Below are 13662 nucleotides of genomic sequence, written 5' to 3' on the forward strand. Positions count from 1 at the left end.
TCTTAGGATTCACTGTGAATAGTTAATGCTAACTTTTTTTTCCTCAAAGAATATTACCCAAGTTCAAGAATACAACTGGGGCAAAGGATGATATTAGGCACTCTACTTTACCTGCATTTTACTGGCTACTGTTCAAGAAGTTCTTTGTCTTATGACCAGCTTACCTTAGATAATTCCTTGAAACTATGTATGTATGTATGTGTATGTATATGTGTGTATATATATGTATATATATATACACATATATTTATATAATTTATATGTCAGCACATATAAAATACATAAATATAATTAATTTATATACATTACATACATATAACTGATCTTTATAATGTATATGTAAAGTTTATATAAATTCATTTATATTATATGTAAATATATAATATATGTAACTTTCAGGATTAGTGTCTACTAAGTCTAATATGTTCATTAGAAAAAAATTATATATGACTTAAACATTTTTTAGAATGAAATTCCACTAGAAATTCTTAACAACAGACCTAAGTTACACTGCACCCTCCAGTGAAAAGATAAGAAAGGGAAAAAATACCACCACTAGCCACTAACACAGGGAGACCAAAGAGAAGCTTATTTGTGTTTTTTAGACAAAGGGAACGAAAAGGTTTCAGTGAAACTGCATGCCCTTAATACATTCAAATCTGTAGCATCTACAAGGTTTGAGACCTCTTACACATGAGCAAAAGTTAGTTTTCCCACCATAACTTCCATTATTCAGCTAATGGTGTCTTATTATACTTGAGTATTTCTAGATTTCTTCTCATATCCATAACTACCAATGAACCATATTGCTGCTAATATAGTACCTGTTATCTCTCACAGTGCCATTGTCTGCAAGTTGGTTTGCTATACAGCTATAGTGTCTTAATACAGAAGAAAAGACAATTCCTAAAATTATCTACCCTTTTATAAAAATAACTTCCATGGGCCAAGTACTTTTAATGGTAGAAAGGTCTTACTATTTTATGACTTCTGTATCATACTAACATAACACTAAGTTAAAATAACCAGTATTCCTTATGCCCAAGTACAGGTTGGGACTGTTACCTTCTCACCCGGGTTGCTGCTATAGAACATTACACATGGGTACAATTCTGCTGCATCCACATCTTCGAAGGCTAATTTGGGTTCCTAGAGTGTGACAGAAGAGAAGCAAAGGAAACTAAAGTTGCTTTTAAATTGATACTATGTAGCCACATTAAAATTAAAAGGTTCTGAGATAAAACAAAAGTTACCAGAGTCATCCATGTATGTATGTATGTCTGTATGTGTGTGTGTGTGTGTGTGTGTGTATATATATATATATATATATATATATATATATATATATATATATATATATATATATATATATATATCAATATATCAACTGTCTTCTGTCCAAGGCAATGCTACATAGAATATAATATCCTAAACTGTTTGCTTGTTACAGAAATATTACTTGATCTTTACCACTTTTCTGTAAGGTTGGAACTGATAAAGAATTTTAAAAACCAGAAAAGTATCAAAAAAAAAAAAAAAGGAAGAGGAAAGTAAATAAATAATCTATACACTGAATAACCAGTACTTGATAACTTGAGTGGAATTTAAATTTGGGGAAGAAAAAAAATAATGTTTGTGAACAGGTTTCATTACCTCTCCATTTTTCCCAAAGGAAATGGTCCTGGCTTCCATGTCTAACACACAGGTAATGAAATCTCCTTGAGTAAAACTGGACAACGTCAGAGTCTGTTCTCCATTGTGATAGAGGTTACCACTGTAAGCCCTATAGAGCCACATGTCTGAGGTAGTGCGGTGATTAAAATCATGTACTGGCCAGCGAGAAACTCCAACACATGTACCCTCATTACCTCTATTTTCCTTCACAATATAAAACTAAAAAACAGAAAAAGAAAAACACAATTCATAATGTTCATTAATACTGAAAAACTATGTGCTATTACTACATTAATTGAGATTTATAAATATGTTTATAAATAATATTTACACATTTATGGGAACATATTAACTTTCTTCTCAAAGAAGAACTAACAAAAATGAAATAATTTCATCAGTTTATAAATACTTTATAAGGCAAATTTACTCATAAATGTAAATAATAATCTTTGGTACCTATAACATTAAAAGCAAACAATTTTAGCTTACAATTTAATTATAATGCTGAGGGAATATTATAGAAAACTATTTGTGGAAAGCTTCAATTTCTTATACACAGATTTTTTTTTAATTTACTTTTTTACTCTTTTTTACTCATAAAGGACGAGAAACTACTGGGGCTAACACCCTCCCTCCACTCTTTAAGGGACTAACTCAACTTCCTGTGTTCATTCAGTTTAGGTATGATTAACTTAGTTCTATAACCCTGGCCTTTCTCCTGACACACAGCTATATCCAAAAGACTGGTATTTCTAAGGCTATTTGTTGGATAATCAGGGTAAAGAGGTTATGTTTTATATTGTATATGAATGTATTACCACATGTATGCAGGAGCCTACAAAGGTCAAAAGAAGAATTATATTCCCCCCAAACTGAAGTTACAAATACTGATAAGCTGCCATGTTGGTGCTAGAAATTGAACCAGAGTCCTCTGAACAACCAGTGCTCTTAACTCCTGAACCATCTCTCCACCCCCACCAGGTAGGTTTTTAAATCTTATTTGGGGGGCTGGGTGTGTGTGTGTGTGTGTGTGTGTGTGGATTTGTCCTGACCAACTCCTAAAGTTTCTGTTTAATTCTTTACAAAAAAAATTTGTATGGAAATTGTTCATCCTCCTTTTAGTTGACTCTTCTGTACAAAAGATCTACATAAAAAATTTTAATATGTTCAAGACTGAAAAAACTTCAAGTTATAATTACTATATAGGTATACCAGGTTCCTTATAACACAGAAAACAAAAGTCCAAGGTCTAGGGAGGTGTGAAGAGGGCATCAAACATTAAAACTGTTCCTAACTGAAAGCTGCCATGATCACCTGAAACTCAAATTGATTGCTAAACTTCCCACAAACTCCATAGCAGACAGCTAGGATAGGCTCCTACTTATGACTTTCTCACAAAACACCTTGACAGTCTAGACACAGACAAAATAAAGTCAAAGATAACAAAATTCTAAAACTGACTACTTGAGACAGTTCCTCTGAAACAAGGAACTCAATTAAATCATTTAGAATAAAATAGAAAGAGCTAGGAGAGAGAAAGGCTTCATAATGACAGGCCACACTGGGAAGATAGTACCATTACTACCTGTTGTGAGTAGAGATGCCCTAGCAATTATAGATGATTGACTTGCAGTATACTAACATATGCTCTATTGGACTATATTTTGTGTATGTACAGCAGCTCATAATGAAAGCAGCTCAACCCTAGAGTGATCAGAATTGTGTTATGTTAAACTAATACCTAAGCCAGACTTTAAAGGTTAATGCAAGTCTATCCTGAAGGCACATGCCCATCATGGAAGCATTTTGAAAAACTAAGACAGGACTTCTGAACTACACAGAGAGACACTGTCTGTCTGTATGGTGGCACATCCCAGCACTTGAGCAGCAGAGGTGGGAGGATCTCTGAATTCAGGCCAGCCAGGGCTAGATAGTGAGACCCTGTCTCAAAAACAAAATAAAAAAGAAACTTAACCGGACCAATATGGATGGAGACACTCACAACCAACCATTGGACTGAATCCTAGGACCCCAATGGAAGAGCTAGGGGGAAGGACTGAAGGAGGTGAAGGCGATTGCAACCCCCTAGGAAGAACAATATCAGCTAACTGGACCACTCAGAGCTCCCAAGGACTAAACCACCAACCAAAGAGTATATACATGGAGAGAGCCATGGCTCCAGATACACATGTAGCAGATACACATGATGTAGCCTTATCTGACATCAGTAGGAGGGAAGGCCCTTGGTCCTGTGGAGGCTCGATGCCCTAGCATGGAGGGGGACGCTATGGCAATGAGGTGGAAATGGGTAAGTAGGTGGATGAGCACCCTCATAGAGGCAAAGGGGAGGGAAGGAAAGGGGATCAGGATGGGGAGGGTTTGGGAGGGGTAACCACCAAGGGGTATATCATTTGAAATGTAAATGGATAAAATGATTAAGGAAAAAAAACCCACCAAGAATGAAGTCACATGAAATTTAAGTAACTAAGTCCAACATACCTAAATGGCACAAGCTAAGTTAATATTACAGTTTGGTCTCACTTAGTTGCATGGGGTCCTGTTATAGTTTTACTGTAATGCATAATGGCCAAGAATCAAGGAAGTGGATTGAGTACAAAAAGGGAGTTAAGACAGCAGAGAAAGTCCTGCTTGTAAAAGTTGACTGACTGGCACTGGATAGATAACTTGACCAATACACTATTCCTTCCATCGATTTGAAAACAAACAAACAAACAAACACCAGCAATCTTCCTTAACCTGTAGCACTGGCTTTGCTGTGTCTACCTTGTTTTTCTAATTAATAAGACTAGTATCATTTATACACTTTCCTTTTGGGAACCTAAACTATGAGCACCTGCCATGCAAAAGCCAATACCTAGTAAAAACCTTTGATGCTGCATCTCTAACATATTTTTCAGGCAAAAATATGACACATCTGATTGTATATTCTCACTAATGAGGGGCACAGTGTTACTAATTTTAGGCTAGTATTACATAAACAGTAGAATTCATGTGTCTACTTCCCACTCTTCACTTTCAATGCCATGACAGAGCACCATCATTTACACAAAACATATGCCTTGCTCGTTTTTTAATTAAAGAACAAAGAAATAAGACCAAAAATCTTGTAAAAATATTTTTTGGGATTATAGTCGCATCATCCCGACACCCCCCCCCCCAAAAAAGCTATCTGATACCCTCTCTTGCTCTCTTTTAAATTCATGGCTTCTTAGCTGGGCAGTAGTGGTGCCTGCCTTTTAACCCCTTTAACCCCAGCACTTGGGAGGCAGAGGCAGGCAGATTTCTGAACACAGAGTGAGTTCCAGAACAGCCAGGGCTACACAGAGAACCAAACCCTATAGGGGGGGAGGGTGCGGGGGGGGGGGGGGGGGGGGATTCATGGCTTCTTTTTCTTTGTTGTTGCATGCATGTATGCATGCACGTATGTTTACCTAAATATAAATACAACCTATTCAGTCTTTATAATGTTACTTCTACGCAAGTTGTCAGGGATAACTGGTATTCTTGGTATTACCCAATAACCAACTGGTACGTTCTTCCTGAGAGAATACAATTTCTCTTGTTCTCAGCATTTCTTAGTTGTCTGTAGTTCTCTGTCTAGGATTAAGGCCTCATGAGCTTTCCCCCATTAACAGCCTTTATTAAAAACTAAAAGTACAAAACAACAATAAAACAACTATTAATAATTCTCCTTACCTTCCACTGATAGCACCCAGAAGTGACCCCAGTTGATGCTAATCCATACCCCTTTCCTCCACTGCCATGAGTTAAAATCTGTCCATTTTCCACAATGCAACACTGAGCTTTCTCTGGATCGAAAGAGACTTCTTGTATGGGAAGATTTTCATCCTCTTCCTCCAACTCTCCTTGCTTCTAGTAGAAAGGAGGGTGGGTCAATATTTGGGAGTAAACAGATTTCTAATACATTCCTTGCTTTTATCTCACAGCTATTATCACAGCTATTATATTTCTATCAGTTTTTAGTTACTGTGCAAGACAGTAGGAATACAGTGCTTGTAAAAAGTTTATTATTCCTTTAGGGTACATGGAGACTAATCAAGTCAGTTACACAGTGAGACAAAAATCCAGGGTGGTAATCCCAAGGTTTTTCTCTTCAGTAATAATTAGAAGGTAGGGAAGAAACAGAATGCAATGGAGCTAAGGATGTTTATACTTAGTGTTTAACACACTAAGTATAAGCTGTCTGTTAGGTTGTCATTCAAGTGGTGAGTTAATGGAAGATAACATATAAATTTTAGGTATCAATGATATAGAGAGCCAAATAAGCTTTCTTTAAATATGGAAAAGGGGAGAGGTATGATAGTTGGGGGGGGGGGGGTTGGGGATGGGGATTATGACTAGGTTACACAATAATCCAACATTTAGAGAAAGAAAAACCTAGAAGAATTACAGGTAGAAGGGAAATCAGAAAAACCGTGAAATCAGAAAAAACTAAGCAAGTTTTTGTATGTGTATGAAGTCTCATGGCCACAAGGATAGGTACACAAGAGAACAACAGTAAGAGATGGACAAAAATGCAAGCCGTGGGTTCTCTACATCCCAGGCTATATATCCATTCAACAAACCACAGACTGGAAATATATTTTTTAAAAAACCAACTGAATTGGAACTGAACATGCATAGACTCTTCTCACTAAATAGAAAATATGGTATCACAACTCTTTACAAGAATTTACACTGTAAGATGTATTGGAAAACCTAGAAATAATTCAAAGTTTATAGGAGAATTGCGTAAGTCATATATAAATACCATACCATTTTCTATATGAGACTTGAACATCAACTAATCTGGGCAGGCATAGATGGTCCTAGAATCAATTCCTATAGATTAAAGAACTATAAATGGAATAATAATACTTTATGGAATTCTGGCATCTTGCTGGATGATAAGCAATTAGACTGAAGAAACAGAAAAAAGTAGCTGAAGTGTAATTTACTGTAAGGTATATAGGGCCATTACTGGACAGGCTTAAGAACTGGAAAGGTTGAATAAGCTCAAACCCCAGGAATCTCATAATTGAGAACAGCAGGAGTGAAGCCATTCCTTACCCGCTTCTGTACACACATAACCATGACACCTGACTAAAGACCATGGACCTTCAGTCAAGTAGCATAACACCCAGAGTTCTTCTCGATGTTAATGAGATATATAAATAGCCTTGAGCCTTCAGCAAAATTGGCTGAATTCCTGCAATTTTAAAATTCCTTCCTGAAGAGGTATATAATCTCTGGCTCACCCTGAATAAAGTGTATACATTCACATCAAGTAAAGCAATAAGATCACCAAGGAGCATCTCAGAAAGCTGATTTCTTAAGGACAATCATGGGATAGAAAACTCCAGAGAGAGGCTTTCTCTCTTCCAGCCCCTCTAGTAGCCTCAGCCCTCATTCCCAATCAGACCAGATTCTGCTCCTCCTGGACTCTGCCTCCCCTTCTTGGCCTGGTATGCAGTCGCTGAGGGGAAAGGTAGATCTCAGAGCCCCAGTTTTTGACTCCCTCTGGTGGTACATCTGCTGTGCCAGAAAGGAGACCTAGAACCAATGTGCACTCTCTATTCCAAACTTTGCCAGAAGAGAGGCAGAATATTGTACAAAAGTTTACTCCTTTGAGAAGCATAGTAGCAAGGACAAGAGGGACAGTTAAGAAAGCTTCATAGAAAAAAATATGATTTGAGAGGTGAGAATGAGAGAAGAGAGATAAAACACGCAAAGAGCATGTGGAACAATTCTACAGCAAGGCTCCTCAGAGTAGGACCTTACAACCAGAGACAGAGCTGGGTACTATGGTAGCTACTTCTGAGGCTTAAAAACACCTTTTGAGGGAAGAACTGATTACCTGCAATTTTATTTCTTGTTCTTTTTCCTTTACTTGAATAGCATGTTTGGCCTGAGCAATGGGAGTCTCCCACATACAATCCGACAGAAGGGAAAATAAGCGTTCAACAACCTGGTATATTGAACGGAAAGAATAAAATTTATAAAGAGAAATGTTACATATGTTTATGAGGTATCACATACTGTAATATTCAATGGGACATGAAGATTGATTATACTAATATCCAAAATTTATGTCTGGTAGTTGTATATGGAATACTTTTATTTTAAAAAGATCATCAGCTCACTACAAAATGGTTTTATATCTCGTTTCTAGATACAGACATTTTTCAGTTTTATTGTCCCACACATTTTTCTCTCTGGAGGCCCAATCTAAGAAACTGATTGCCCTCCCTTTTGACTTTACATGAGGACAGGCTGTATACCTCACATACTTCTATACCTCACAATTTTTTTGCTTCCCCTTCCTTAAGACTGAAGGATAAAGAAAGCAGTCTGGGAAGTAGAGACTATGCTATTGAAGATAGACACATTTACAACTCGAAACTTTAGTAACTCTCAGTTTTGGGTGAAATCACACTACAGATGTAAAAAGTATTTTCCAGCAATTTAAAAAACCCAAACCTGAGCCATTTGGTCATCTTCTACACCAGATTCACAAGCTGGCAGCACAGCCTCAAGGACATGAAGAGCAAGGAGCCTCGTTCTTAAGTTACCAACTAGAGGAATACCTGGGGACACAGCAAATAAGTCTTTTGTTTATCAATGTGACTGGCATCCAGAGTTAAAATTAACTTCAAATAAAATTTTTCTAAGACTACAAAGCAGTTTATAAAAGAAACAGGCCTGTATTTTAACCTATCGTCACATAAAGTCTGGACCCAATCTATGCCTGTTAGTATATATACATACTTCGTGTACATGTTCAACGTACTGCAACATTGAGTCAAAAGTCAAGTATGTATTTCATCTACATTTATCCTAAATTCAGAGTCTGAATTATAACTGAGTTTAATGAGCCAAGAGAGGCTCATAATTTCTCCAGCAACAGTTGGCATTATTAATTCTTTACCAATTGCTATCCCAGAAATTGGCATTTTAAAATTGGCACCAAATAAATAATCAAAAGTCAAAGAAGAAAAATTCTTGAAATCAAGATCAAGTGCCCAGTTTTGTTAAAATTCTAGCATTACCTTAATAAAATGCATGCAACACACAAAAATACTCTAAACAAAGGCAGCAGACATACCTGAAGAACACTTCTGAGATGCTATGTTTAGAAGCACTTCTGTCCATTTGGGGGAAGCCATTTTTGATTGAATTGCTTTTGAAGACACAACTCTGCGAAGAAAAACTAAAAAATCCCCTAGATGGAGTTCGGCTGCATGTTGTTTCCTAAGAGCAGCTAAAAAGTAAAGAGATAAGTTTATATTTTAATTGGAAGGCAGCAGGCTAAGGTTTACCTTATCCAGCTTACACTTTAGTTATATTAAGTACAAATCTAATTCCAAGTCTAAGTTTTCAATAGGATACCAATTTTTGAAAACTAGAGAATGGGAAAAGGTAAAAATGTAAATGAATCTCAAATGAAACATCTTTATATGCATGGATGAAAAGCATAAGCATGCTGGAACAGCACACATACACACACATCCTTTGTTATAATTCCCTTTTCACAGTTACTTATCATGGGACAGTCCCCTGCAGAGAACTAGAAGTATGCTAGTAAGGCAACAAGATAGAATGCCAGTCCTAAGAAAGAACATATGACTGCAACAATCTGGAGACAAGTATCTACAGCACTACTTTCAGAGAGATTCTGTAATGTTCCATTAAGGAATACAAGCAAAAACTCGTGTGAGAGAGAAGAGTCCTCTGGAAAAGGACAAGCTACATTGACAACAGACAGCAGGTAAACAAGCTTCACAGGGAGGGGCATCCAGCATAGAAAGATTTCTATCTGCTGTGATGGGTGAATAAGACTACGACAGAACTAAACCGCTGGGGACAACTAGAGAAAAACAAAGAACTATTTTACATCTCCTCCAAACAGTCCTCCTTGTCTCATTATTTAATAAAAAATATTTTTTTATATTATTAATCCAAAGAACACAGAAGTATCAGCCTGTCCTATATACCTCTGTCTCTCACTCTAAACTTGTCCCTGTACACCTTTTCAAGAGTCGGTTCCTCTTCTAGGAAGCCTTCTTTTATCCTTTACATAATGTCCCCAGCAAGTAGTTCTAGAATAAATTAGAGCCAATATGGAAGTGCATATCTGTACTCCTGGCACTCAGTAGAAAAAGAGGCAGGAGGATCATAAACTCATGGATTCTTTGGGCCTGAAGACCCTGGTATAAAGTAAGTTTATGCAATACTTTGAAATAAAGATTACACCTTCCTTTTAATTATGTATTTTAGAAGGATCACAGGTTCTTCATACTTAAGCAGCCCGATTCTGAATGACTGGCCATTGATGATTTTAGAGTTAACTCTCCTTCCTAGCCATTTTCCAAATAGGGCCCTCTCTCTGGGACAACTAGAGGGGAATGGACATGTACTTCATCTATTGTCACATATACGAAGACCCAGTCATGGGAAAACTGTGTCTTTCTTTACTAGATATTAAAAGATCCCAATTTTTGTTGTTTTCTTAGATGGGGCACTGCTGGCCTGTAATTCATGTTCTTCTCTGACCTGACCTCTCTGGTGGGAATTCTAGGCATCTGCCAGCACATCTAGCTAAGGATACAATTATCTTGGGGGCTTTATAGGCTAAAAGTAACTCTATAGCTTGTTATAGAGTAGCCGACAAAATGCTGACTTTATTTGGCATCTCATAGGAATAAAGGTAAAACCAGATTAAATTAAGTATCTGTTTTTCTGCCTGATATATTTAAAACTGATTGTCACTAGGATATCATTGCCAAAAACAATTGAAAGTAATTTATTAGAAAAATTAAAGGAAGATAATTGTCTCCAAAATGCATATATCTCTTGGAATGCATATGAGTTAATAATTAGTTCTTTTGTTGTTGTTGTTGTTCTCATGTGTTTTGGTTTTTCTAAAAAGTCTTATAGAATTCCAGAAACATTGCCTGTTGTCTGTATGTGTGGTAGCACAGACTGGTGAGAACTTGGTACCTTAATAGCTCTTTATACCCCAGTGCATCTCAGAAAAGCAGAAAGAGGCAGGGACACTTTGTTTTTATTAACCATTTTGTGAGTCTGCCTAAGTTCTCTGAGTAAAGATAACACTATACACAACAAAGGGAGGGAAAAAAAAGCCCCCAAAACAAGAAACATACCACTGGCTTAGGCTAAGAAACTAGAAGGCTAGTTCTTAATCAGAACCATACTCCTGCATTCTGACATAAGTGATTCAGATAATTCTTCTGATTTCTTGTACTGTACTATATCTGCTCACAACTTTGGCTCTACCATGACCCTATGCCAATGACAACAAAGACAATACTTTATCATTTTGCATCTGTTTAGTATATTCTATCTTCTTGCATATAAGTCAGCAATATTAATATGGTCTAAATATTACTTAATTACAAATATTATCTATTAAAATATTAAATATTAACAATCATTAAATTTTTAGTATGTGGCAGATAATGTTCTAGGCTTATATATATCAAGTTATTTAGTACTCAAAACAATCTTCACAAAGTTGGCTCTGTAAATTAACTTTATTTTACAGATGGCAGAACAGGAACAAAGAATGGTGAAGTAGCTTAGTTTCTTCTATCTATCAATCAAACCCAGAAGGGACTTTTAAAGGTCACTGTGAGAACGAGACATAGTAACTCACAATCCTTTTGAAATAATGAGCAATTTTAGACCTTTAGTCTCATAATTACATTGAAGACACAGGCAGTAGTTCTACTGCTTCAGACATAAATTAGACTGGAAACAACTACCTTAGTTTTATTTCCTATGGCTGTGATAAGATACCCTGACAAAAATGTAAGGTAGTGTTCTCTGTTCTTGAAGTTCCTGTTACTGTGAGTTTTTAGATTTCATGGACTGTACCTGAAATGATGAAACAAATAAAACCTTTCTCCTCTAAGTTGCTTTTGTCAAAATATTTAACTGCAACTGAAAACAAAACTATAATACCATGTTCACTATATAACAAATGAGGTATCAGTAACTAAACATTATATTGGCCAAGTGTAAAGAAGAATTCTGTTAGTTCAGTTCTTCAGATTATAATCCAGTTCCCAGTTACCAAAGCCCCTACTCTCAGATCAGGATTATGGTTAGAGGTTTGTCAGAATTAAATAACTCAAAAGACATCTTAGTCTCTCCCTAGATAGTCTGGAGAAATTAATTGGTCACCTAAAATCTAGGTCCTTAGAGTCGAGGCAGCCAAAAGAGGCTGAACCGTGAGAAGGAGCAGTAGTAGCTCTGAGCACCATCAGAGTGAACAGAGCACAGGAGGCTCAGTCAGAAGCTCATCTACACCTATGAATGTATAGAGCAAGGGGGTTCTAAGCAATCAAGAATCCTTCCACATCACAACAGAGAAAGCCAGTATTCTTACCATATGCACACTATGGAGAGTATCTGCACATAATGAAAAAAAAAGAGCTTATACTACCTCTGAAATCTCTCTTCTCAGTTTCTCCACTGGAGTCAACTTTTTTTTCTTCTTCTTCACTCTCTTCTCCATCTCCAAAAGAGGCCATAAATAGTACACCAGTTTGGGACAATAAATTCTTCAGTTGACTACAGAGTAGATCCAACAAGGACTGAACTACTTTGGGGCTCAGTTTATCAGCATAGGTTCTATGTGAAATAAAAGGAAAAATTAAGAATGAGAATACGAAGAGACAAACACTGTAGGAAAAACAGGCCCCACCTCATTCTCTCAAGACCTTTGTAATATTTACCCAGTAGTGATGGCTAGAATCTGGAGCAACCTTGTACTGGCCACTTTCAAAGCTGTGCTAAGCTGAGAAACACCAGTCTTTGGCAACAATTGCAGGGGCTGTCCTAACATGGTGTCTGTGCCACATAACTGTGACAATACATTCAGCAGACCAGTGGAAATTGCCAAAGAAACATCAACGGGCTGGTAATGAACGCTGAGGGCAAAAACTGTAACCAAAAGAAGACGTTGCTGGGCTTCTAAAAAAAAAAAAAAAAAAAAAAAAAAGACAGCTGAGAATATCTTTTAAATTAAATATTTACTAAAATAAACTTCTCCAAACTATAAATGATAATATAAAGCAGTATTTCATTTTCAAGTATTATATTGGTCTACTAATATTAAACATAAAGACAATTCTCTACCGTAACCTCAGGCCACAATGTATACCCTTCATCTTTGCAGAAACATTTACTCACCAATGTGATGCTTATTTGCTTGAAGGGCTCTCTCTAGAGTAGCAGACAATTGTTGATAAATCTTATGAACAGCCACCTGGATTTCAACCTGAATATTTCTTTTAGCTGCTCTGATCCCATCCTAAATTACACAGAGTTACTTTTAAAATCGACACAATAATATAATCACTCACCAAATCCCAAATGTATGATTCACAAACTTATACAAATAATGATAGATCTTTAGAAATAATTTAAAAGCTTTTAGAATTTTAACCTCAGTCATATACATCACCAAGTTCCAGACAGTTCACCCGGCTCTGTAAGAAGATAAAGAACTACATACAGAACAAGATGTCACTCATGTCACTTACTTGATAGTGATGCAATCGGCCACTCTCTCCTTTGACTCCTGTGTGTCCAACAGTGCCTAATCCGAAACATCCTGCTAGAAACTGCAGTCTCACAGACGTGAGCAGCGTGGATGACTGAAAGCCTGAACCTGATCTGTTTCCTGTCAGCAAGATGTTACCCTTTTCTTCCATCCCAGACAATAGAGTGAGGATCTGGTGAAGTGCCTCCAAACGAAGCTTGAAGAAAAAACATTTGAGACTGTGTCACTAATTCAAACATAAAGAATTCTGTATGCCACAGGTAATATGTTATCTAGGACAAAGAAAGTCTGAACATATTCTAAGACTCTGTTAAGCATGTTATTATTACTGGTTATCAAATCAAAATGCATCTAGAGCCTCTTTGAGGATATTTTAA

The 13662-nt window shown here is 36.6% G+C and overlaps 1 protein-coding gene across 5 annotated transcripts in view; it reads right to left on the reverse strand.

Moving 5' to 3' along the window:
- Herc1 (HECT and RLD domain containing E3 ubiquitin protein ligase family member 1) overlaps positions 1-13662 on the reverse strand; it is a 165075-nt gene that overhangs the window by 60186 nt on the left and 91227 nt on the right. For 4 of the 5 annotated variants that reach the window (XM_052187969.1, XM_052187968.1, XM_052187970.1 and 1 more), the window contains exons 27-36: positions 13266-13481; positions 12913-13033; positions 12456-12693; positions 12164-12351; positions 8801-8956; positions 8176-8282; positions 7553-7663; positions 5392-5568; positions 1654-1893; positions 1066-1149 (exon numbers count right to left, since the gene is read on the reverse strand). In XM_052187969.1, the coding sequence (XP_052043929.1) occupies positions 1066-1149; positions 1654-1893; positions 5392-5568; positions 7553-7663; positions 8176-8282; positions 8801-8956; positions 12164-12351; positions 12456-12693; positions 12913-13033; positions 13266-13481 (1638 nt within the window). The remainder of the gene's footprint in view (positions 1-1065; positions 1150-1653; positions 1894-5391; positions 5569-7552; positions 7664-8175; positions 8283-8800; positions 8957-12163; positions 12352-12455; positions 12694-12912; positions 13034-13265; positions 13482-13662) is intronic. The other variant, XM_052187967.1, reaches the window with a different exon arrangement.

The sequence above is a fragment of the Apodemus sylvaticus genome, chromosome 7, assembly GCF_947179515.1.
Source record: "Apodemus sylvaticus chromosome 7, mApoSyl1.1, whole genome shotgun sequence".
NCBI lineage: Eukaryota > Metazoa > Chordata > Mammalia > Rodentia > Muridae > Apodemus > Apodemus sylvaticus.